This window comes from Apodemus sylvaticus, chromosome 21 (assembly GCF_947179515.1).
Source record: "Apodemus sylvaticus chromosome 21, mApoSyl1.1, whole genome shotgun sequence".
Classification (NCBI taxonomy): Eukaryota; Metazoa; Chordata; class Mammalia; order Rodentia; family Muridae; genus Apodemus; species Apodemus sylvaticus.
The window spans coordinates 1947828-1971372 of NC_067492.1; the positions used below are offsets into that span (position 1 = coordinate 1947828).

General features: G+C 40.5%; 1 protein-coding gene across 13 annotated transcripts in view; it reads right to left on the minus strand.

Annotated features, from left to right (window-relative positions):
• Pard3 (par-3 family cell polarity regulator) overlaps nt 1-23545 on the minus strand; it is a 548938-nt gene that overhangs the window by 213801 nt on the left and 311592 nt on the right. For 6 of the 13 annotated variants that reach the window (XM_052166623.1, XM_052166619.1, XM_052166621.1 and 3 more), the window contains exons 13-16: nt 19357-19545; nt 18540-18710; nt 9115-9265; nt 2708-2897 (exon numbers count right to left, since the gene is read on the minus strand). In XM_052166623.1, the coding sequence (XP_052022583.1) occupies nt 2708-2897; nt 9115-9265; nt 18540-18710; nt 19357-19545 (701 nt within the window). Of the gene's footprint in view, nt 1-2707; nt 2898-5296; nt 7462-9105; nt 9266-18539; nt 18711-19356; nt 19546-23545 lie in introns of those variants that run through there. The other 7 variants (XM_052166622.1, XM_052166617.1, XM_052166620.1 and 4 more) reach the window with 3 other exon arrangements.

Below are 23545 nucleotides of genomic sequence, written 5' to 3' on the forward strand. Positions count from 1 at the left end.
TTCTCCATTTTACTTACTGACACACAGTCTCAGACTGAACCTAGAGCTCAAAGGTATTGCTAGTCTAAGCTAGCTAGCTTGTGGCAGGGATCCCTGCATTCTATCTCCAGGGTGCTAGGTCTGCCCAGCAATAGTATGGGTTCTAAGGATCCAAACTCAGGTTCTCCTGCTTTCTTCCCAAGCACTCTATCCACTGAGCCATCCCATCAGCTCCATTAGTTGGTTTATGTCTGAGAGAGTCCAGCTATTACCCATGCTGGTTTTAAACTTCAGTCTTCCTTCCCCCACCTCAGGTGTGCCGGGATTACAGATAAGTACTACCATACCCTGATAAACTACAGTTTTAACAGAATATTCTAGCAAGGAATTCCCAAAGTAATTTAAATTCTTCCTGTCAATACCACTTAAAATCTCTATTTGGCATACTTTGAAACTCATTTTATATCCTCCCAAATAATGCTGTTATCAAAATTAGAATCGCTGTTATATTTTCCCCCTCACTTAATAAAACATGGTTAATAGCCCCTACATCAATTACTAGGTTGAGAAAAAAAATATTCTATTAGTTAACAAATTAGAAGTATAGCCATTTGACACATTTAGCCTTCCACAACTGTGCAGTCAACTATAAATGTACACATTTTAAAATGTCAAATGAGTTTGCAAATTAATAAGAGACTTAAAATAGCTAAATATTCTTAAAATGTGACATGATTAATTTTTTCCTGATTAACATACTCATTAAACTTATTTCAGACACAATAAATAGTATACTACACTATTACTAAGCTAGAGTGTAAAGCTGGCAGAGGACTCTCTGAAAAAGCCTTATCTATTCCCCCATTCCAGAAATTCCAGCGATTACCCCTGCCTCACTGTCCTGCTAGGCTTGTGTGTGTGCTTGCCTCTGTGTGTGTGTGTGTTTTAACATTTGCATGCAAGTTTAGGGAGAGATAGATAGGAAAAGCTAACATTCTCAGCTCAGAGGCTGAACAGATGACATGCATGTTTAGATAGTTCTTAAATTCTTTCCTTTACCCCATATTTCTCAAGGAAAAATCATAAATTTTTTGATTTGTGTGTTTTTCAAATTTACCTAAGGGACATTAATGCCCCAGTCTATCCCTGCAAGCTCACCATATCTTTTTACCAATGCAGATACACTCCTCAGGGTGGCTAATCATGGTAGAGACTGAAAGGCTTTTGCCTCCTTGGAGAACACTGTAGACATAGATAAACTGACTTTCTGGACTGGCTTCCAGTGAGCTACAAGCTGAGGTCAGGTTAAGAGCATCTGTGTATTGCTGCCCCCTCCCCATTACAACCCCCATCCCACCAGAGGCTAAACTATCATCATCATGTGCTCTCTGGCTCAGCTCTATTTTTACATCCTTTATTTTCCAAAGGAGAATTAAAAAGCCAGAAACAAAAGCTAGAGATGAACTTTTCAAGGGCCCAAGAGCAGGTCAAGTTCTTTTAAGAGAACATCTGCAGAGTTAGCAAATATATTAACAATGTTTTCCTGATCTCATAAGGAAGAAGAGGAGGAAGTAGAAGAGGGGAAGAAAGAGGACAGCAGGGGTATTTTACTTTGTTAAGATCACCATGGAAATGTTAACACGAAAAAGTCTTTTCTCAGCACCTCCAACCTTATAGTTAATGTGACACAGGTGGTCGTGGGTAGGAGGCCAAAACAGCTTTGTTTGATAACACACTTTTTTTATCAAGCATGGAGATCAAAGAACAGGGTGATGTTTGAAGACCACACACACGGAAAACAGCATCAATTGATTTCTTCTACCATCACAAAAGCAAAAAAAGGGTGGGGGGGGGCAAAAAAAATCAGAAGAGTCTCTGTGTCTGTTAGAAGCAGCTCAAAGCCTGGTAAACAGTGGTGTTATGAGAGAAAAGCTGGGGATGGAGAGATGGCTTTGTGAATAGAGTGTTTGATGCACAGGTGTGAAGACCCAGTTTCAGATTCCCAGTTGGCATGCTCCAGGACCAGTGAGTGACTACCTCAAAAAAAGAACAGCGTTGAGGAAGGGTATCTGACACCAACTAGATTGTATAGCTCTGTGTCAACCTGACATAAACCAAAGTCATCTGAGAGGACAGAACCTTACCTAGAAAAATGCCTCCTTAAGATCTGGCTGTAGACCAACTTGTAGGTTATTTTCTTAATGAATTATTGATGGGTGGGAGGGCACAGCCCATTATGGGTAGGGTCATCCCTCAGCTGGTGGTTCTGGTACTGTAAGAAAGCAGGCTGAGCCAGCCATGAGGAGCAAGGCAGTAAGCAACAGACCATGCATGCATGGTCTGCATCAGCTCCTGCCCCAGCTTCCTGTCCTGACTTCCTTTGATGATGAATAGTGATGTGGAAGTGTAAGTAAAATAACCCCTTTCCTCAAGTTGCTTTTGGTCTTAGTGTTTCATCACAGCAATAGAAACCCTGACTAAGGTAAAAACCTATGGCCTCTCCATGCATACTCACGGGGGAGCACACCCCAACACACATGACATGCATGTATATACTCCAAAAACAGAAAGAAAAAAAAAACAAAACAACAGAAAACCCTCCAATAAGTTTCCTCGAGTTTCCAAGCATGTCAACTATTAATTTTTAACCTAATTGGTGGATCAATTTGAGAATGACTTAGATATTATTTATGCTATAGCAAGTCCCAGCCCTGGGCTGCTCACTTACCAGTCGGCTGAGTCACTGATGGTAGCCTTGACCCACGTGCCTGTGTCTGTCATTATGAATCCCACGTCATCATGGGAGCTGGAAGAGGACTGGTCAGAGAGGTGAGGAGGGAGCACGGGGAGCCTGTCATCTTCAATCATGACACTGTCATCATGTGGCATGTTCACCGTGGGGGACAGCTGGCATTTACCTGACCAGTGAAAAAGAAATTCTAGATGTCAATGTAGGTGCCAAGCCTGTTCATTTTAAAATTTTACTACATCAAGAATACCCCTAGGTCTTTGACACACCTGCTCTACCTGATGGGATGAGAGAATTCAGTGTATTTGGTTCTCATAAGGCATTGTCAAACAAAAACCTCTGTTCGGTATGACTGCTTCCACAGCATAACTACGCAGTATGAGGCAGAACTTGTGATATCTCTCGTTTTAAGATTCCCTCCCCACTAAAAGGACTACCTTCAAAATGGTTTAAAGTGAACACAACATACACGGTCTTATGTATGAGAGTCTTCTGGAAGGTTTTACCAGGAAATCTGAAGGCAAACCTCACAAACTTACAGTGATCATCTATCCATGCACTCATTGGGTAGCTTCTACAGGGAAGATAGGTGCTAGATAGGCAGCATCATCTTGTACTTAGTTACACCCTAGTGATGGAGGGAAAACACCTATGAAGGAGAGTAACTTGTGTAAGGACTGTACCAGTTGTGGTCACCTGGGATAATGATGGGCAGATGTGGGTATGATTGTAGAGAGTGTCAACCAACAGGATGAGAGCTAGGTTTGGAATGCCGGCTATGACGTTTCAACTAGAAGAAATGATGGCATTTATTCCAGAAAATGGCAACGAAATCAGCCCATGATGAATACAGGGGACACTTGACAAGGCCTGGCATGCAAGCCAGGGAGAATACTTTGAAATGAGAACAACCTAGAAGTGGGAGCTCAGCTTAGATCAGATGTATTTCTTGAGGCTCTAGGGCCTCTCCTAGGAGGAAGGAATAGATCCAGATGTGCTTCTTGGACTATGAGACCCTGAGAAGAGGGGACATCAAGTATGACTAGTCACAAAATGCTCAAAATATCTCTGTCCTCTCTCCAGGTCCTTGTGGTAAAATTTGTTGAGGTACATAGTTCAACATGGCATTCACCCATCATAACCTTTCTTGGAATAAAATGTCTCAAGTCTGCAGGTCCCTAAAGATAATGCTAGAACTCAAATAGTGTCCTTATTCCAAATCACCTACAGTTCTTAAAACTTCTTTCCAAAGTCTATCCATTTGTTTTTGGAGTAAGGATAAACTGACGAAATTTTTGTCCAGGTGCACATCTTGTAAGAGGCTGGATTCACAGAACAAAAACCATATGACATGACACACTAAAGTGTGTACCTAAGCAAGCAAGGAACCATGACAACCTCCCCACCCACCTCACGGGAAGAAGGAAAACAATCCCTCTATATCTAATGTCCAAATCTGCTCAGCCAACTGTACTGGTTGTTATACAAAACAGCAAGTCTGCTGAGCCTCCTCAAGACTCACCATCATTTTGAACAAGGTGCTCTTTCCCTTCACAATAAATTGACTTTTCAAAATAGTTCAACAAGCTTTTATTAGCATTTTTATATCAGTCTTAGATTTAGCTTTAAAACTGCGCAATTATTAGCATACTGTGTAAGTACTGATAAACTGGTAAGGTAATATTAGAGAAGTAATCTGTTCAGCAAAATGTCACTTGTACATCTATGGTAGTAAACTCCACCATCACTGTCCAAAGAAATGCTTTCCTTTAAGATGTATTTTGTCTCCTGAATAGCCATGTTGAATTCATGAAGCCAGGGCTCCTTCCTTTGACTGGAGAGGCAAATGTCACATTACTAAATACCAAGTCCTCAGCCAGGATTAGTTTAACCAAGGAACCATCACAGAGCAATCATACTGCCTGCCTTTCAAAGTTAAACATGCAACCCCTTGCACTGACACTTATTTAAAAAGAAAGCTTAGCAAGAAATATAGAATACTGATTGGATCATACAATCCTGTGTGTGTATATCTTAAGCAGTTTTGTATACAAACACTGTACTGTACATGACAAAGAATCTCAATAGCTATTTGTCTCACTGTTTCTCTCTCACACAGATTCTCCTCCCCCCTCTCTCCCCCTACCCCTTCTGCCTCCCAAATGGTAAGAAGTCTCTCTTGCATTACTCTCCAGTCTAATATTTTCTGAGATTTAGGGATCTGACCACCATTTTCTCCTCCAATTAGCTTGCTTATGAGGAACTACTCCACAATCTGTTTCTAGAAACCGTCAGGAGTACCAAACATGTACAGTTCAAAGCAACATGTTCTACTGAGACACACTAGGACCTCTCACTGACATCTGTTGGCCTTCGACACATCATAGTCGAGAAATACAAATCATGTTCAAGGTGGCTTCAGTTTTATCAGCTAAATTCTCCCCCACCCCAACTATTTCATCAATATCTCCAGACTACAAAAGGAACATGCAGAGTCTTAGAGAGAGAAACAATAACATACAAAGTGATTGTTTACTAAACATTTATTCATTGATGAATTTACATGGAATGCAACACAATGCATGGTATCAAGAACAAACGAGATGAAAACTGTCAACAACAGAACTCATTATAAAACCAACATCAGCTCCTCGGTTCTCTATGTCAAGTTTTTAACAAAATGAAAATATTCTGAACATATCTATTTAAACCAGCATAAAAGTATGAATATAGAAACCACTGAGATAAATAGCAAAACGGAATAAAAATTTAGCTGAAGATAAATTTCCTTTAAACAAAATTATGCAGGCAAAAACTTAAAAAAAATAATGTTCTATGCTCATAAACAGGAGATTGTGGTATATTTATAAAGTAAACATGTTGTTAAACTGTGCCTGTTATTCGTTGTTGTTATTAAGGTGACTGAATAGTCGAAAAGGTCTTTCAAGGCTTTTCAAATGAGAAATACTAAGAAGACTCATGAAGGGATACTTCTGGTCAGGTCTGCTATTATCCATCTATCTACCTACCTATCTATTCATTTACTTACTTTAAAAAAAAATGTACTTATTCATTGATTTTGTGGATCTTGGAGCAGGGCACTCACTGTAAATGCTAGGCAAGTACTCTTAGCTATATTCCCAGCCCTTATGAGTTGCTTCCTAATACAAGAATAGGACTCAGGTTCTAACATTAATGGCAGTGGGAATCCAGCCAAAAACACAGGAGTGTGGTTAAGTCTGGCCTTTGGTCACATTTCTGAGTGATCCATTCAAAGTGATAGAGATAAATTGGCTGTTACTAAAGAAGAACCCACTGCCCACAAAACCACACATTCAAACTGTGGTTCAGGAACAATATGCCATTTCAGGCAAGTCACTGTCCAGGGTTCTGTAACTCCCAGCACAAGAGCAGAATGAAGCTTGTAATGTGGGTGTTGGGAAATGTCTTAAATATCTTATCACTTGGGGACCAGGGGGACTAGGCTATGGAGATACCTCAAAGTCTTTCAGTCAATGTGGTGTCACTATAACTTACCATGAGATCTTGCCATTTCCCAAGACTGCTACTTTTAGAAAGAAGGAACAACCAAAACCAAAACAAAGCAAAATCATGATGGGGTTTTGGGACACACCAATCTTATCCACTAAGTGAGAAAATGTGACTGAAGACATTTGACATCTTTCCAGTTAGGAAAAATGTTTCCTTTTGGTTGTACATTTTTTGAAGTCTCTCTCCTGGGATGTATACCCTTTCAAAAATTGTCACAGGCCTTTAAAATTCCTTTGGTGGCATGCACAAAGTATTCTTTGTGAAAAATTGCCTTGCTTACACAAAATTAATCACTTCTTTGTGCCATCATAAAGAATTTCAACACTTTTCTTTCTATCATATGAAACCATGGTCTATAGGGAGTGAGCTTAAAGATTCAGCAATCATGAACTAGCCAGGTAGGATCTCACTGAGAAATGTCTATGCACCTGACAACAGTATAAATCAGCAGGCTGATGGAGACAAGACATTCTGATAGTAAGCACTGTTTCCCTCTTAGGGGCAAAGTAACATCCTTTGCAGGATTTTCTAATCTCAGTATTATCTAACTACACCAGTAGCATGCATTTTTTTAATAGACAACCATATTAGGATAAGGATGGGAAAAGTATAATGTTGAAGTTTGTAAACAGCAAGATAAATTAAGACTATATATTTCTCTAGGTCAATACACATGGGCTTTACTTAATTTCCAGTACAGCATATAAAACATGTCTTAAGGACATGGCCAAATGAAGTCATCGAGAAGCCCTGGATTCAATCCCTTCCCCCAAAGATACACTACTATAAAAACTTGGCCTACTGACTATGATGTCATCCCCCAGCCCATGGGTCGCAGGACATGTGCAGAGCAACACCAAGCATAGCAGGAGGGATCAACCTGCAAGGGGAGTCACCAGAGTGCAAGGGAAAGAAAACACTGCCTCCCAGTTACCCACTGGAAAGGACTAACAAGTCAGAACTAACAAAACCAGGTGACAAAATATGGAAAAAAATGACGTACTCCTCAACCCATGTTATACATTTCAACAAGTCACTAGGTGAAAGATCTGGGTGGGGGCTGGTATGTGTTTGAGTGTTAGGTTTTCGCCTTCCTCTGAAGAACCAGGGATTGGAGGCAGGATGCTGGTTACAGGAGCTGGTGTACCAATGGGCTGATCAGTATGGCAAATCCTATGTTCCTATAATAAAGTGGAAATTACAGCGTATCACTTTGTATGCACACAGATCCAGGGACACATGCACACATTCTTTCCCAGGGGGTCTGAGATTTTGTCAACAGGTAAGAATTGGACAAAGATGCTTCACAGCTTGACAAGGAAGTGTGGATAACCCATCAGCAGCAGTAACCAACAGGCACATATCGAACTAGAAACTAGAAACAAGACCCTTTATGCTAAATGGGGCTCAAACCAAGAGCAAAGACTGCCTCCCCAGTTCTCTCATGTCACATGTAAAATCGGGAAAACATGCATGGACCATATGAAAGATAGGAAACTGAGAATTTAGCATTTTCTCCAAGGGGAAAGCTAGATGAGGAGGAAGAAAAATGACAGGGACCTTCACTACTTATGCTGATATACAAATATTGTTTTTCTGCATTCCTCAGTAGATATCTCTTTGATGATACTATTCCTTAAAGTACTCATGTCTGCTGCTAACACAACACCTTGCCAACAATACAAGCTTTCCATGAATACCCCAACGAATTAACCAACCTCCGTTTCAATGATGCACCACAACGGGAACTCATATTTATATTAGATCCGTATTGAATACACTCAAAACGCAATTAAATTTAGGATTTTACTTTAGAGAATTGCAAAAGAGATCATAAAGTCTGAGTGTTTTATATCAAAACTATTTATTATAACTTAAGTTTGAAAACTCTAAGTTAACCCCCGCATGAGCAGTTCTGTAAACCCAGCCACTCCAGGGTCTGTTAGGAGAAGGCCTGACCTATCTAGTAGGACAAGTGCTTATGACCACCTCACCCACTGGGGCCAAGAAGGCAGCGAGGGGCAGATCACAGTCACAGGAGATGCACTGAGGATTTAAAGAATAAAGCTGAGTTTCTACCGTAGTCCTTTTTAAAGATATGTCTTACTGCACCTCTTGTCTTTTTCATCTGTGACTAAGCAGTTCTATGAAGAGAGACATCTTTTAGATTTATTTTCTAAAGTTGTTATGTATACATTCTACATGTATGTGTGCACAAGCATGTGCAAGTACGTGCATGGGTGTATGTGTGCATCCATGTGTGCCAGTCATGGGCATTGCTTCCCAGGAGCTGACCACTCTATTTTTGAGAGTCTCTCATTGGGACTGAGGGCCTGCCTTAGGCTAAGTTGTCTGGCTGTCTGGCCACGAGCTCCAGGGATCAGTCTGTCCCCTGACCCAGTGCTGGGGCTACAAACAGACCAAAACACCTCGCTTTTTTGAGTGAGCTCTGGGAATTGGAAATGGATTCTTAAGGTCACACAGCAAGGATTTTACCAACTGAGCTGTTTCCACAGCCCTGGCCATTTGTTTAAAAGTAGCTTCCTTTACTGTTCTCAAGAAGCCAAGGATACTGTGACTATTAAAAACACTTCTTTCATACCCTTTTCCTTTCTGTCTTCATCAAACGTCTGGGAACTGAAGTATATTTAATCACTCAGTGCATGGATGCACGTTCCTTACATTTATATTTCCTGCATGACCATAATGAACCTGTTCTCTTTTCTCCCAGAGACAGAGGCCTCCTTTACACTAACAAGGCATCATGCCCCTCTCCATGAACCTTAGGGTAAGCTAAACAGGAGATGAAATGAAGAGAGCTTTACCTGACTCACCCATTATCCTGCTCAGTGCTGCGTTCCTGGTGGGTGACTCATCCAGCCCCTCGATCCCGCTGTAGAGGGAGTGTGAGATCCTGCGTTCTCGGTCATCCAATTCTGTTTCGATGGGTAGCTCAGGTGCAGCAGGGCTCCCTGGAGACCGGAGCTACAGAGAAAGGGACAGGGAAAGTGAATCTTGGAGGCTGGTTAGCAGCATGGGGCCATGATAATAACTTTCTAAGGCTTGCATCCAACCAGGCCTCAAATGAGCTAGAACCTTTCAACCTACACCAAAATAATTCGTACTGTCAGCTTGGCCTAATGACCAGCTTTCTGCAGCACTTTATTCGACACCCCCTATAAAGCTCTGACAACATTTGAAAATGTGTGTATTAAAAAGTTTTTTGTTTTAGGTTTCACCTTATTGCTTATTGTTTTGATTTGACTAGAGGCATGTACTGAGGTCAAGAGAAGCTATTGTTTAATTTGGGATTCCTGCTACCCGTCACTCTGTGGAAGGCAGGCTTTGTCAGCAGATCCTGGACTTCACTTACCTTTGTACTTATGGAACAGAAACACATTTGCCTCTGAGTATCAGTTTAGGAGCAACACACTGAAAATAAATTCTGTAGAAATTAAGGCTCACTGACTAACTATAAGGCAATCTCTAAGTTTGAAGCAATAACTGAGAAATACTTCAGGCATTCACAGAGGAGTATGAAAGTAAGAATCAAACATGTTTGCATGTATATGTATTGTGTGTGTGTGTGTGTGTCATATGTATGGGTTTTTGCATGTATATGCAGTGTTTGTGGATCATATGTATGGGTCTGACTGTGTATAGGCTCATGTGTTCTAGTGCTCATGTATGAGCAGACTTGAGGTTGACCCTGAGTAACTTCCTTGGTAGCTCTCCAATTTACTGAGGCAGCATCCTTCCCTCAACCTGGAGCTTACCCTCTGTCATTAGTCTATATAGCCACCTTGCTCAAGGAATCCCCTACCTCTACCCTTAAGAGTTCTAACATCATGGGCAGCTAACATGCCTGCCTAGCTTTGAGGGAGGTTCCAGTGGTCCAAATCACGGTGTTAACACTTAAGTGTGTTATTCACAGAATCCTCTCCCAAGCTTTGGACTAAATATTTTGATGAGGCATACAATGGCATGAGCTGTAAACAAAGTCACACAACCTCCACAATGACATGAACGTCAAGCAAAGTCACACAGTCTCCTAAATGAATAACAAGAAGCAAGTCAAGGGCTGGGGGTGTGGCTCAGTTCACACTGTTCTTGTTTAGCCTGGTGAGGCCCTGGGATTAGTCTCCTCAGGCACTGAATAAACTGAGTGCAGTAGCTCACACCTGTAATCCCAGCACTTGATGCCTGTAGATCAGAAGTTCAAAGTCATTGTCTGCTACAGAAGTTTGAGGCCAGTCTGGTATACAAGAGACCAAGTTATAAAAGTTTTTTTTTTTTTTTTTAAGGTCAATCTCTATGGCTTTGGGTTAAAGTTGTAAGCAGTCCTCTTCATCAAAGCTATGCCCCGCATGCCATCTGCTAAACAGAAATAGCCAGAAGATGTCCTGTTAGGAAGGACTTAGCCATTTTACTTGGTGAAGGGTCCTGCCCCACAGTAACTATAAGGACCCAGGTGGACGAGCTCCCTGAATGGTGCTACTGACATACAGCCAGAAAGGATCTGAGATAAGCAGATTCTTTTGTCAGGCAGAGCGGTTACCCCATTCAAACAGGGAGCCTTGCTAGTGTGCTGCCTTCTACTGAACAGAGTATTGCTTCTGTAGAAAACTATCCTGTGTTTATGTAATGAGATAACTTAATGATGCTCTAAGCTGTAGGCTGAGTTTGAGAAGCACCGGAGAGGTGAAGCCCATGGAAGGGTCAGCGCAATTACAACTGGGGACCCTCAAGCTGCAGGAGAATAATAAACTTGCAATGTGGCAAATTAGACTAATAAGGTTTAAACTGTGAAATCGGAGTATTTTTATTACTTTTCCCTTGAAACTGCAGATTACAGCTGACAGCTTTACTGGCAGATAAACCACCTAAGGTCACTGATATAAAGACATACAAGAATGATGTCTGAAGCACCATGGGTACCTTGGTTCTAAGATCCCTGGAGGATGAAAAAACAGGAATAAACTTCATGCCCTGTGCCCTTAAAGATAAGTGTGCTTTTTCAAAGCTGACCATTTAGAGACATTGTATAGCTCTGTAGCCAAGTGCCCAGGAGTCTGGTAGCCATACAAAGGAACACTCAAAATAAAACCAAAAATCTTGATATTTTTAAATGATAATATATACATGAAAGACACTTGCCCTATTATCTCTAGGAAAAAGTACTGCTTGCTATTTTATTGGGAGGCCAAAAATAAAAATCTTTGCATTTGCTTTCAAAAAATAAATTTAGCTCCACTATACAATTCTGCAATTTTCTGAGGGAAAAAAAAAAAAACCTTAACAAACATTCTTTGCTTTAAAAAATTAAGTATGCCAAGGGAATAGTTAAGGTTATATTAAGTGAAATAAAATTTTGTTAAAAAGAATGGGCAGGTTTTGTAGAGAAAAATCACTCAAAATGCATGTTCTTGAAGGGTACACTTGTAAACACCAGCACCTCCACTATGTCTAATTAGCATATGAAAGACAGATTTAAATGAAGCCATCAATAGTCTACTATATAAATATTTAACAGAATTAAGAACACCTTTTAACTCCTCCAGTTTTATCTTGCTTTTGTTTGGTTTTGGAGACAGGGCTTCAGTATGCAGTCCTAGCTAGCCTGGAGCTCACTGAGATCAAGGTGGCCTCAAATTCACAGAAATCCCCTGTCTCTGCACATCCTGATGCTGGGGCAACACCCTGCAATTTCTCCAGGATTTTGCTTTGTTTTGTTTGTGGTGGTTAGTACTATTTGTATTTTCAAGACAGGACTTCTCCTCCTAGTCCTGTCCATCCTGGAACTTAAGAGATTTCTAAGTGCTGAGACCAAATTAGTGCACCAGTTTTAAGAGAAAGGATTAGAAAATAGTTTGGTTTAAAAATCTTCTGAATTTTTTTCTTTCTTTTTTAATCCAAGAAAACAAAAGCAGAGTATGTCAGGTGCTCCCAGGGCTTGCAGGATAAAGGCACCAGGAAGAACACTTCCTACTCGTTCATGTCTCAACAGCCTTTAAACCTTAGCTTAATGCTTAATAAACATTACTAAAATTAATAAAAATTGAATAAAAAGAGGCATTTTTTAAAAATAATAAAATTAGAAAAAAACAGTGTGTAAGCACAACTGCACTTCTCAGGCTGTTCCATCTGTTGGAAAAGAAGAAATCTGTAGTCTTACCCAACTGGGACCAAGGGCAGCACTGGGAAGACCCTTGCCCTGGTCTCAGACGTTTTTTTATTTATTGAGAAAAAATAGTAAGTGTTTCCAGTACACCACCTGTTCTGCAGTATATCAAATATCCCATTTGTTTACTCGTTAACTGGGAATATTTATTTTTCTTCATGCTCACCGTGCAAAGCAACTACCAAGCAAAGACATTAATAAAGGATCCTATGAATCACTATTGTAATTTTATCTATAGGTCTAAATGTTAGAAACAATAAAAAAATGTAAAAAAGTATAAATATGTTTTCAAAAACATATTCAGATGATATATTGCTTTTATAACATGCTTCTGAATAATCAGCTGGATATTATCCAATGGTTATGCTTTTTTATTAAATATTTTCTTCTTATAAGAAGTTAAAACTCTTAGAAACTAATATTAATACAATTTCTGGATTCTAAATTTATTTTTTTTGGAGGGCCTGGAGAGACCTGAAAGCCACCATCCCTGTAGGAAAAGTTAGTATTGGTATAACCTTAACCTCCCTCTCAGTTACCCTCAGACTGATACTGGCTAGCAATTAGGAAAACCCATTTTTCCAGTTTCCATTTAGATTTTATTCCCATGTTTGTCATAAAGCAGGCACTCACTGGCTAGATGATCAGTTGAACAAAAGTGGATGAATCAGATTCCCTAGAAAATAGCACACCCAGTTGTATGGAAGTGCTCTTTTGTGCTGGGTCCATCGTGGTATGACATCTGACCTAGATTATAGATTTTATTGTGGACAATACTAATGTCTAATGTCGGAAGGTTCAAAAGCCAGGTATGTTTCAGATCTGAGGGGGATATTTTTGGCTTCTAATTTTTTTTTTTTTTTTTTTGGAGGGCCTGGAGAGATGGCTCAGAGGTTAAGAACACTTGAATGCTCTTCTAAAGGTCCTGAGTTCAATTCCCAGTAATCACATGGTGGCTCCCAACTATTTATAATGGGATTTGATTCCCTCTTTTGGCATGTGTGAAGACAGAGCTCTCATATGCATAAAATACATGATAAATAAATCTAAAATTTTCTAATTAAAATATAATTATATAATTTCCCCTTCCCCTTTCTTCCCTCCTAACTCTCAGAAATCCATGGTCTTTAAAACTTGTTATTATTCTGAAATATTATTTGTATTTTAATTGTATAAGATTTATTTATATAATAATAAATCTTATTATATAGATACAATCTGCTCAGTCCATGTAATGTTACTTCTATGTATACGAATTCAGGGCTAACCACATAGGGTCGAATAACCAATTGGGGAAGAGTTTTAGGGCTCAATGTCAAATTCTGTTTTCATTTAGTTTCCTTCATATCCTTAGGAAGTGATATCAAGAATTTTAATGGGATAGGCCCCAGGTTATTGGGCCCTTTGATAGAAGAACCAGAAGCTCACACAAGAATCCCATGTTCCTCTCCATATCACTAGGTAATGACACAGTAAATCAGATCCAATGCGGGATGGTGAGGATCTGGCTTCTAAATGACTGTCACTGTGCTGGCCATATCCAACATGTTCCCCTACCTCCCCCCTCTTCACTGACCTATCCAAATTCATCTTGTAAAACACACAGGTCAAGAGTCAGGAATTATTCCTCAGGGTCTTTTCTAGTCTATGTAGCTTTCTAATTCTACAAGGATTAAATCTAAAGAAAGAATTTTGAAGCAGTCATTGACATCTAAATCCCCTCACATGAGATGTAAGACCCCAGCTCACCTGGCAGAACTTTATGCTTAGGCTAAAACAAGGCTTAATATAGAACTGCTTCTAATGGACATACTGAAATAACTATGCTATGATGAATTACAGCAATTCCCACAAATATCCATTCCCTTCAGATATTTAAAATCAGCCTAATTCTCATACATAGTTTATTTTTAGTACCACACAGAGGTACCAGTCCCCTCCAGCCTCCTTTGGAAGGCAACAGTTTTCTCCCTTGGAGTAAATGATATCAATTTATCTTCCTGCTTCATGCCTTCCAAACTGTTAGGAAGGAAGGAAGGAAGGAAGGAAGAAGGAAGGAAGGAAGGAAGGAAGGAAGGAAGGAAGGAAGGAAGGAAGGAAGGAAGGAAGGGAGGGAGGGAGGGAGGGAGGGAGGGAGGGAAGGAGGGAGGGAAGGAGGGAGGGAGGGAAGGAGGGAGGGGGGAGGGAGGGGGGGAGGGAAGGAGGGAGGGAGGGAGGGGGGGAGAGAGGGGGGGAGGGAAGGAGGGAGGGAGGGAGGGAAGGAGGGAGGGAGGGAGGGAAGGAGGGAGGGAGGGAGGGAGGGAGGGAGGGAGGGAGGGAGAAAGAGGGAGGGAGGAAGGGGGAAAAATCATATTAGAAAACCAACCAAACAACAACAATCAAATCTCAAAACTGTCTCTAAAAAACATCTTATCATCCTCCACGAGTGAAGAGGGATAAGGCACAATTTCTAAAAATCTTCCATCATCCTTCAGAAGTAAAAGGGCTATGAAAACATAGTGAAGAGAATGTTCTAAAATTGAAAGGATGCCAGAGGGCCTCAGCTAGGAGGAAACAGTAGCAGTCGCAGCAGACCATATTCAAGGTAAAGAGAGCCCTAGTGAGTTACCAGAGTCTGTGAAACAGCATGGTCACGTGGAGCAACACAGACGATTCCACAATGGCCTGACCCTGGAGCCAGGTAACATGGCCAGGCATCTATCCTGGAGAACTAAAGAGATCATTTGCTTGGCAGGCTTCAGAAGAAGGCCTAGCTACTGAGAGTCAGTCTCTAAGAGAAAACAGGGGAGGCCAGTATCTGCATTAGGACAATTCAGATGCACAAGAATGGGCTGAGAAGAGAAACTCCTAGACCAAGCCATAGATACAGAGGCCATGTCTGAGAGCTTGTGGGAACCTCACATCTCTGAAGACATACTTCCAGTGCTTAGGAGATGTGCAGGGAGAATATCTCCAAACTCTGCATAATTGGAGGTTGTTGGCAGAACATGAACACATAAGATTCAGCATTACATCATTATCCTTTAGTATCCTTAGTCATCTGTTCCAGGAACACCTACAGACCCCCAGTCCCAGGGATGCTCAGCCTTTATCTGGAAGAGCCTCATGTCTACACAGACCCTACACAGGTCCCTCTACACACAAAATCTCTGATCTCTGAGGACAAAGAAATGTAAATGTAGTAAAGGACTATTAGACTGTGCTGTTTAGTGTAGATGACACCACATGTCTATGTATGCTAACACAAGGTGACTAGTTCCCTAGTATTTTCTTCATGGAAAATGTTGGGGTTTTGTGGAACACAGACTGTGCAGGTGAGGAATAAGCTTGGAAGCAAGCATCACCTGGGAACATACACAGAGAGGACCAACCTGGGAAGAGCCTGAGGCTCACATATACAGGAAGTGGGGCCAGAGATTCACAGTGGCACTGTTCAGAAGGCATTTGCATGCTGCAGAAGGGTAAGAGTTAGTGAAACACGGGTTTCAAATAGCAACTAGTGGGGAAATCAAATATAAGGCTATGTCAATATATATAATGTGTTTGCTGCATAACATAAGGAGCTGAGTTCAGAACCTTAGCACTTGTGTAAAACCAACAAATAGCTTCTCCATACTTACACAGAAAGCTCAGCACTTCACACAAACAAAAAAATATTTTGGAAGTACTCACAGAAGTACTTTCTGTAAAGTGTAGTGCTGGAGAGTAGGAAACAAGAAGAAAGATCCCAGGGACTTACAGGCCCAGCCAAACCAGAGAACTGTGATTTCAGAGACTGCCTCAAAACAATAACACAGATAAGCAAATGCATGTGTGCTACATGCGTACACCGACACCCCCAAACATACACACAATGTAGCACCCACAAACACGAGGAAAAGAACCATGTTGCTAAATACGGAAGTTTATTTTCATGAATTCCTATCTTTTCTAGGAGAACATTAAGAACAGAAGCCTTGAACTTCAAGAGACTTGGGTGAGATGCCATGCAATGTCTCAGACTGGACTCACATACCTACCTACAAGGAGCTCAAGAACATTACTGTAGACTGGGACTCATTCGTGACAGCAGAATGGCCTAGGAGGACACCAGTATATACTGTAGTATAATTTACACAATCCTTTCCTGTGACTCAAACAAAAAAATATTTTGGAAGTGATATAAATCTCACACCAGTAAAGCATACCTGAGGCTTACTGGGAACCCAAACTGGGGTCCTCTGGCTGCATAATTCTTTAGTCAAACCCTCTCAGTACAAATAGCTTCTCCATACTTACACAGAAAGCTCAACACTTCACACACAAACACACACACACACACACACACACACACACACACATTTATTTAACTATAAGCTACTGTATCTTAAGAAACAATAAGAATCAGCCATATAGAAAATGACAACAGAGAATCACAGTCAGCTATGTGAATAGACTGTTCCCACACTTAAATCGTCATTCACATAAATTCAAATGTAGAAGTAAATGTGACAGGGATATTTCAGTAGGGAATCTAGACTCACATCTTTCATAGGGCAAAATGGAATAAATCAATGCCTTTATCAAAACATTTTCAAGCTGGTGCACGTTTGCCTTACTCTTGGGGAATCAGAATCCTACAGAAACAGAATGATCTTTGTTACTACTCCTTATTGCAAAAAATCTCCCACAACATTTCATATTTGATGTGAGAGAGTGTGTGTGTGTGTCTGTTTATATATGTGCACATGAGCATGCATGTGTGTATGTGGTATATGTGAGGTGTGTGTGTGAATATGTATGTGTGCACATAAGCATGCATGTGTGTATGTGTGAGTATGTGAGTGTGCATTTGAATGTGAGTGTGTGTGTGTATGTGTGTGAGTATATGTGAGTGTGATTGAGTGTGCGTTTGAATGTGAGTGTGTATGAATGTGTATATGTGTGCACATAAGAATGCGTGTGTGTGTGTGTGTGTGTGTGTGTGTGAGAGAGAGAGAGAGAGAGAGAGAGAGAGAGAGAGAGAGAGAGAGAGAGAGAAAGTATATGTGTGTGACCGTGTATGTGCAGAACTCAGAGTCTTTTGCCTCTATGTCTCTGATGCTGTGATTAAAACTCCAGTCCTCATGTTTGTACAGTAGTATCTTCCCTCTTTGCTGTCGTTTTAACCTCCAGATCTCACTTTTAAAAAGATCAAGGCAACAATACTTTTGTGACTAGACACTGCTGTGTATCCAGTACCTAGCAATTTCTGATATACAGAAGATGGCTAATATATACGTGTCCAGTGACCATTGTTCTCAGGAATTGCAAACAACTCATTTCTCAAAAAACTACCTAATATAGACACTTATGTGGCACACTATTCTGAAAACTATTCACAAGCATCTGCACAATATGGACTAAAAATACCAAATAATGATTTGGCAGAAAATAACCACCATTCAAGACATCACTGAAAGGCTGAGATGCAAGCCAGTAAGAATCTACCCCTTAGCACTACTAATAGAATAAAGAGGGGTAGTCCTGCTGGCTATAGGGCTCTCAGGATCAAATTTGAATTCTTCCTATTCAAAAGAATATCTGAGGTTTTCAGGTAATGTTATATTGATTCTGGTTGAAAAAATAGATTAATAATTATGGCTATTTCATTCTACATTTGGAAAATAATAGCAATACAAGTATGTGTTAGTTTGAATAAGAATGGCCTCCATAGTCTCATATATTTGAAGCTTAGTGACTAGGAAGTGGCACTATGTGAAAGGATTAGAAGGGTTAGCAGATCTGGCCTTGCTACAGCAAGTATGTCACAAGATTGGGGCTGTAGCTCAGTTCCTAGAGCATTTGTCTAGAATACACAAAGCCCTGGGTTTGGTCCCCTCTACTGCATAACCAAAAATGATGGTGCACACTTGCAACATCAGCACTAGATAGGTGGAGCTTGAGGATCTGAAGTTTAAAGTCACAGAAAGTTCAGACTATGCTGGGTCACATGCGACAATGTTTGAAAACACAATGTTCCCTGACAAGCCCGCATAATCTCCTTGAGCCCCAGAGATAGATAAGAGACAGCTCTCCCAGGAGCCATCTTCTGTTTACCTCGTTACATCTGCTGATCCGCCTCGCCACAATGAGCTGGATCATGCCACGCTTGTTGCCCTCAGTTGACATGGACCTCCGCAGAGTCTCCATGGCTTCCTGGTTGGCTTTGCCCAGCAGAGACTCTCCATTCACAGCTATCAGCTGGTCATTTACCCTCAGCCTTCCATCCTGTGAAAACAGCAAGTGAGGATTGCTGAGCAGTCTTCAAGAGACTTCTTTTCTAAAAGTTTAAATAATTAAAACAAAAACAGGAAAGAAAAAGGTATCTGGGGGCTTTAATCTCATCGTAAGCAGCTGCTGTAGCCTCTATCTAAGTCAGTCTTTTAGACATTCGCAAGTCATTATTATAATCTGTTAACTAAATGGAATACTAATTCAAAGGATACAAAGTGATCATCACTGGCTTGCTTGCTTTTAGAAACAGTCACCAAGGTGGTCTATAAATGAGATCCAAGAAGATCAAGACAACTGTAGAAAATTGTTCTCCACAAACAACCAGAAAACTCACTCTAGGCTTAGAAGGAGCAAATGGCCTCCCAGAAAAGGGAGAAAAAAAGGAACCTTCTCCCCAGTCCAGGATTCATGCTTTGCCTTCATACATGTAATATTATTCACTAAACTAAGAAGACTTTTGATTAAAGGGTCACATGAGATAGAATGAATGTTTAGAGTGATGTGCTTTATCCCCAAAATGGTCCAGGCAGAGGACCTATAGAGAAAGAAAATGTTACTAATAGAACATGTAGGTTAGAGAGGAGGTGGATGAGAAACCTCTCCAGCAGACACGGGCTGAAGAAGACCGAAGGGTTCTTACTTTAGATGCAGCTCCGCCATTAATAATAGACTTAACGAAGATTCCCAAATCTGCGTGGTTCTCTTTGGAACGATTCCCCTTGACGCTGACACCAAGCCCTGCAGATCCTGAGTCGTTCAGTGGAACTTCAAAAGTCAGAAACTCCCTGGTACCATCAGGCGTGAGAACAACATCCTCGTCTTCAGCTTTCTAGAAAGGAAAAGAATTGAACAGGGTGTTAAAGTATATCGATGCCTCTTTATCTAGCTACTACACTAAAAATCTCTAATGACAGTTCTCTTATGAGAATAGGGAGATTTCCTTCCTTGACAGGATCCATGAGGATGGTACAGCTGTCCTTCAAGATGACACCTGAGCCTGGCTGTGAGCAGCTTTAGGCCATGCTTACATCTGTGTTGCACCAAAGCTGTAATTGATTCTAAGAAACACAGGGGTAATACAAAAGAGGTATGTAGACTCCTAAAGCCTGGGTCTAGTCGGCAAAGTCTTTGTTCTTTTCTGTTTTTACTATGTAAAACAACTTTTAAAAAGTCAAAATAAGCAAACTGTTTTTGCTTGGAAGATTTCCACTGTTATTAGCAGTTAGCTCAATATTCACTGATACTGTGTGCATTTTTATGCATAGGCAATACCAAAACCCCGATGAAAGCTAGCCAAGAAAGGTGTTCAGGTTTAGGGCCAGTGCTGAGCTATAGCCAGCAACATCTGGGAGACAAGATAGAACAGAATAAAAAATATCTGGGAAGAGATTTCCATAAGCTTGCAATCACACATCGTATCACTGGCGGATATCACATAAGCACAGTTGTTTAATTAATTAGCTATGTACAACTCTTTGGTATCCTAATTGAATGTGTTCAAAGAAAGGCTTTCAAGACTCCACACAGTTGGGATATATAAACCCTTGTTCACCCCCCTTAAAACAGAGGAAGAAATGAAAAATGGAGTATGGCATGAGGCCACATTCTATTTATTACTAAATGCAAGTTTAGTATCCAAGAAGAAAGGCCAAGTTGCTGTCCAGGTCCTCAGCAACCCCACCAAGGCAAAGCGCACCATCTTGACATCTGCCATCTCAAGTGGAAAACCAAGCTTCTCCTGCAGCATCAGTCTTAGACTGCATAGAGCCCAGTGAAGCCTGCAAAGTAGTAATCCTCTTTTCCCAACTTTGAAACATCCTCTTTAGTAATTCAAAATGGTCTATCAGTTACTGTGGTAAGCTTCTACCCTAAACAGAGAGCTTTCAAACAACTCTCAGTTACTCATAAAACTTGGCTATTATAGAGGATTGGAACAGGATTTCTTTTTTGTATCCTATCCGACTTTTGAAAAATTCTAAGAACCTAAATCAAGTAACAATAAAATTACTTAAAAGAGAATGTGAGGCTTTCACATGTACTCTTGACTGTCTTAATTAAACTAGCTCTTAGAAGTACAGTAATTACCTGTGATTATATATAAACAATGTGCTATTTTAAAACCTTAAAATCCAAAATAATGTTACAATGTTACATATAAAGCAATGTTTCCACTTTGCTGATGATACTCTGTGTGTGTGTGTGTGTACCCAAAATAGTGTTACATATAAATCAATGTTTCCACTTTGCTGACATTCTGTGTGTGTGTGTGTGTGTGTGTGCGCGCACGTGTGTGCATACACGTGTGTATCACTGGTGATAAAGCAGGGGCCTCATGAAAAAGCAGTCTAGAAGCTGTCTGCTGCTGGCCTATATGCCTAGCCACACAGAACATTGTTGGAAACATTTCAAATGGCCTGACAGTGAATGAGGAGGAGTTAGTTGGCTTTTAATGACATAAAATCACAACCTTTTTAGAACATGAAAAGTATGTAGTAAAAAGTGAAAAATAGATGTTTCAAGGACGGTGTGAAAAATAGATGTTTCAAGGACGGTGTATATATAAAGTAAACATTTACCATCAGATTGAGCTTCTTCACTCTTTGTAGCCACTTTATCTTAACAATATTCCCAAGTAATTACAGTTCAAATTAATAAAACTAATGAACTGAAGACAAACCTAGGTTAAGTAACTGTATCAAAATATTGATACATCACATATTTTTATCTTTATACTCATTCAATGCTCTACAAATGCTGGTGTTCACTTCAGTTTTCATTTCTTTAATCTATGTGTATCAAAAACAAAACACTAGGTAATTATTCTATAAATGACTATTGCAGTCTTACTATAAATGTAAAAATATACCATCTGGAGGCTGGGAACATCTCAGTGCAAGAGCACTGGCCTAGCAAACATGTAAAAGAAACCACATTCATATCAGCATTATAGACAACCAAAGTAATAATACTTAAAAGAACATCCCAAGTGGGTAGATTTCAATGATCAAAAGGGAAAAAAAAATCAGCATCAATAACTCCAAGCCACATCATTGTCCCCTTGTATTTAGAATTCAGAAACAATTAGGAGACAAAATAGATTTTACTGAGAATGCTGCATTTGAGAGGCCATGGACACTGTAGGTTCTCAGGCTTTGCTAAATTCAAGGAATCACAGCTGTGTTTTTTGCACACAGGGACTCAACCATTACCAACTCTCCCCTCCAATCCAAAGGACCTTATTTGTCATTGGCGGATTTAGATCTTCAGTTTGGCTTTCTCATGTTTACTGATTCCAACATTTCCATAATGATTTTACAAAAGCTTAAAATTCTTGGGTGTTTTTTTTTTTTTTCTACTTGAAAAATCAAGACAAGGAGTTGAGCGAATTCATGGAGAAAAAGGCTAATCAAGGTGGGAACGCTCCCCCACTGCTTGTTCGGCAGTTTCACTTACTATGAAAAACCCACAAGAGATCATGGGGGTGGGCTAGGAGGGTCTTCTCTTATGGTTCTTGTATCAAACCTTGAGACATTGTCATTAAGAACATTAAAGGGAGGCACTGTCAGCCGAATTAGCATTTCATTATCAATCCACTTGGCTCCTGAAGCAGACTAAAAGTAACACCAGCTTTTAGAAATTTAGGGGGTTTTTTGGGCAGTAAATTGTAAAAGTTTGCTCTTCAAAAACCATTTTGAGATGCGACATCATAAAAAGTCTTCACAACACTGAGCTAGTACAGGGACCTCTGTGCTCAGAATAGAAACCACTTTCTACCTCCTTGTTGTACTGCTTGAAGCTGCATGTATTCCCTCAACCAAAAGGTTCTAGTTCACACTTCAGGCACAAAGGTGCCTGTTCTCCAACATGTTCCAGCTGGCTTGGCTGCTCTCTCATGCCCATGGGTAGTGGGTATCTACTGTGTACATATGTCTATAGAGCACGAACAAGGTCCCATCAAACTTGACTACAGTTCTCCCCTGCATGCTTCTCCATTTGCAAATTTTCCTTTAATGTCCAAAAAACAAAGGGCATTTTCTTTTTCTACCAAGCATATTAGAAATAGGGGTCCTGCCTAATGCATCCTGTAAAAGCTATCAAGTCTCCCATTATCTTCAAAGAAGAGAAGAATGTCCAATGAGGAAGAAAAATGGCCAATGGCCTTCTGCATCCCCTACCTAATATTTTCTCTTCTGTTAACACTAGTCCCAGTAGCTGAGACCCTGACTGCCCAGGAAGGACTGTGAATCTACAGTGAACCTAAATCACATCATCCATTCCTAAAGAAGGGGAAATGATGATCAAATCTCTGAGCTGATGAAATGCATAAAACATAGTGAAGAAAACAAAGGGGAAAAATCATAGACACAGAGTACTATAAGATGGGAGGAGAACATGGTGACAGCTTATCACAGCTCTACTGTTCACAAAGTTATTACACAGGAGTCCTGCTCCACTGAGTCTTTAGCCTGTTGATCCCAGGAGGATCCATAGGGAGGGAGAGATACTTCGAATTCAAAAGAGAGGAGAGCAAGACATTCACTAAGAAAGACTGGGTGAACAATAGGTAGTCCACTTTTGCAAACTCTTATTTAAAGCTATAAACTGAGGGGAACAATCATCTAATTGTTAAAGGCATTCTTCAGAACCATGACATTTAACGTGCTGAACTGGATGGGTTTCTGCTGGGCACCGTAGTGCAACATTAACCTTAGAGGCTGAGGTAGGAAGACCCTGAGAACAAGGGCAACCTGAGCTACTAGAGGGAGGGAGGGAGGGAAGGAAGGAAGGAAGGAAGGAAGGAAGGAAGGAAGGAAGGAAGGAAGGAAGGA